At 28.5% G+C, this 888-nt stretch overlaps 1 protein-coding gene across 1 annotated transcript in view; it reads right to left on the reverse strand.

Moving 5' to 3' along the window:
- Positions 1 to 242: 242 nt before the first annotated feature.
- Positions 243 to 888, reverse strand: part of L2HGDH (L-2-hydroxyglutarate dehydrogenase) — a gene marked incomplete in the record, with an annotated part of 24,795 nt that continues 24,149 nt past the window's right edge. Inside the window, 1 exon segment of the mRNA XM_067047251.1 lies at positions 243 to 510. Within this exon segment, the coding sequence (XP_066903352.1) occupies positions 330 to 510 (181 nt within the window).

Genomic DNA, 888 nt, shown 5'->3' on the forward strand with positions numbered 1-888 from the left:
TGAGAATTATTCGCATTAACTCCATAGTGGAACCCTCGAGTTTGAAGACAAATTTTAAATGGTTCCACTCTGGAGCCCTTGAGTGCCTAGAGTTAATAACTCAGGAATTATATCAGGAGATACTTTTATTTCCAAAGGTTTCTGATTTCATTAAAAAGTTTTTCACCAATATTTTCAATGTAGTTATGCCTCTACTATAAAAGGCCTTAGAAATTGTTTTTTGTTTTCAATGATGGACAAAAAAGGTAACAAAATATTTTTAATAAAATATATTAACTTTTAATTTCTGTCATTTTTAAAAACAATTTATATCAATGCCTGATAAAAAATTAATAAATTTGAGCTAAAATTTTGTCGGAAAGAACTCTCCCTATTGAAAGAGAAGATGTTGCCCCTGGAGATGGAGCATTTCTGCAATGAAGTATTCTTGGTCCGCTGTTCTCAAATATAAAATCGTCAACCAGTTCACCCTCTGGAGTCAAAACCTGAGCTCGCACACCTGCAGGTCCTCTGTAACAACACAATACTTCTCAAAATTTTAAAAGTAATCTTTTTTATCTGATAATACAAAATTAATCAAGATGTGAATAAGTGGAACTTAATGTGTCAGTTCAAAAAGACACATAATCGTTAAACAGGGAAAGGATAGAGCCAATGTTTCTCAAAATTTTATTTTAAAAAATATTTTATAACTAAAGTTATATATTTGATGATAAAGTTATGAATGTGTTTATTTAAATATATCAGAATCGATACTACATTGTTCTTAATAAATTTGGAATTTTTCCAAAAAAATCGTTAAACAGGGAAAGGATAGAGCCAATGTTTCTCAAAATTTTATTTTAAAAAATATTTTATAACTAAAGTTATATATTTGATGATAAAGTT

Source organism: Halyomorpha halys, unplaced genomic scaffold (genome assembly GCF_000696795.3).
Source record: "Halyomorpha halys isolate HHAL.00 unplaced genomic scaffold, Hhal_1.1 Scaffold567.1, whole genome shotgun sequence".
NCBI lineage: Eukaryota > Metazoa > Arthropoda > Insecta > Hemiptera > Pentatomidae > Halyomorpha > Halyomorpha halys.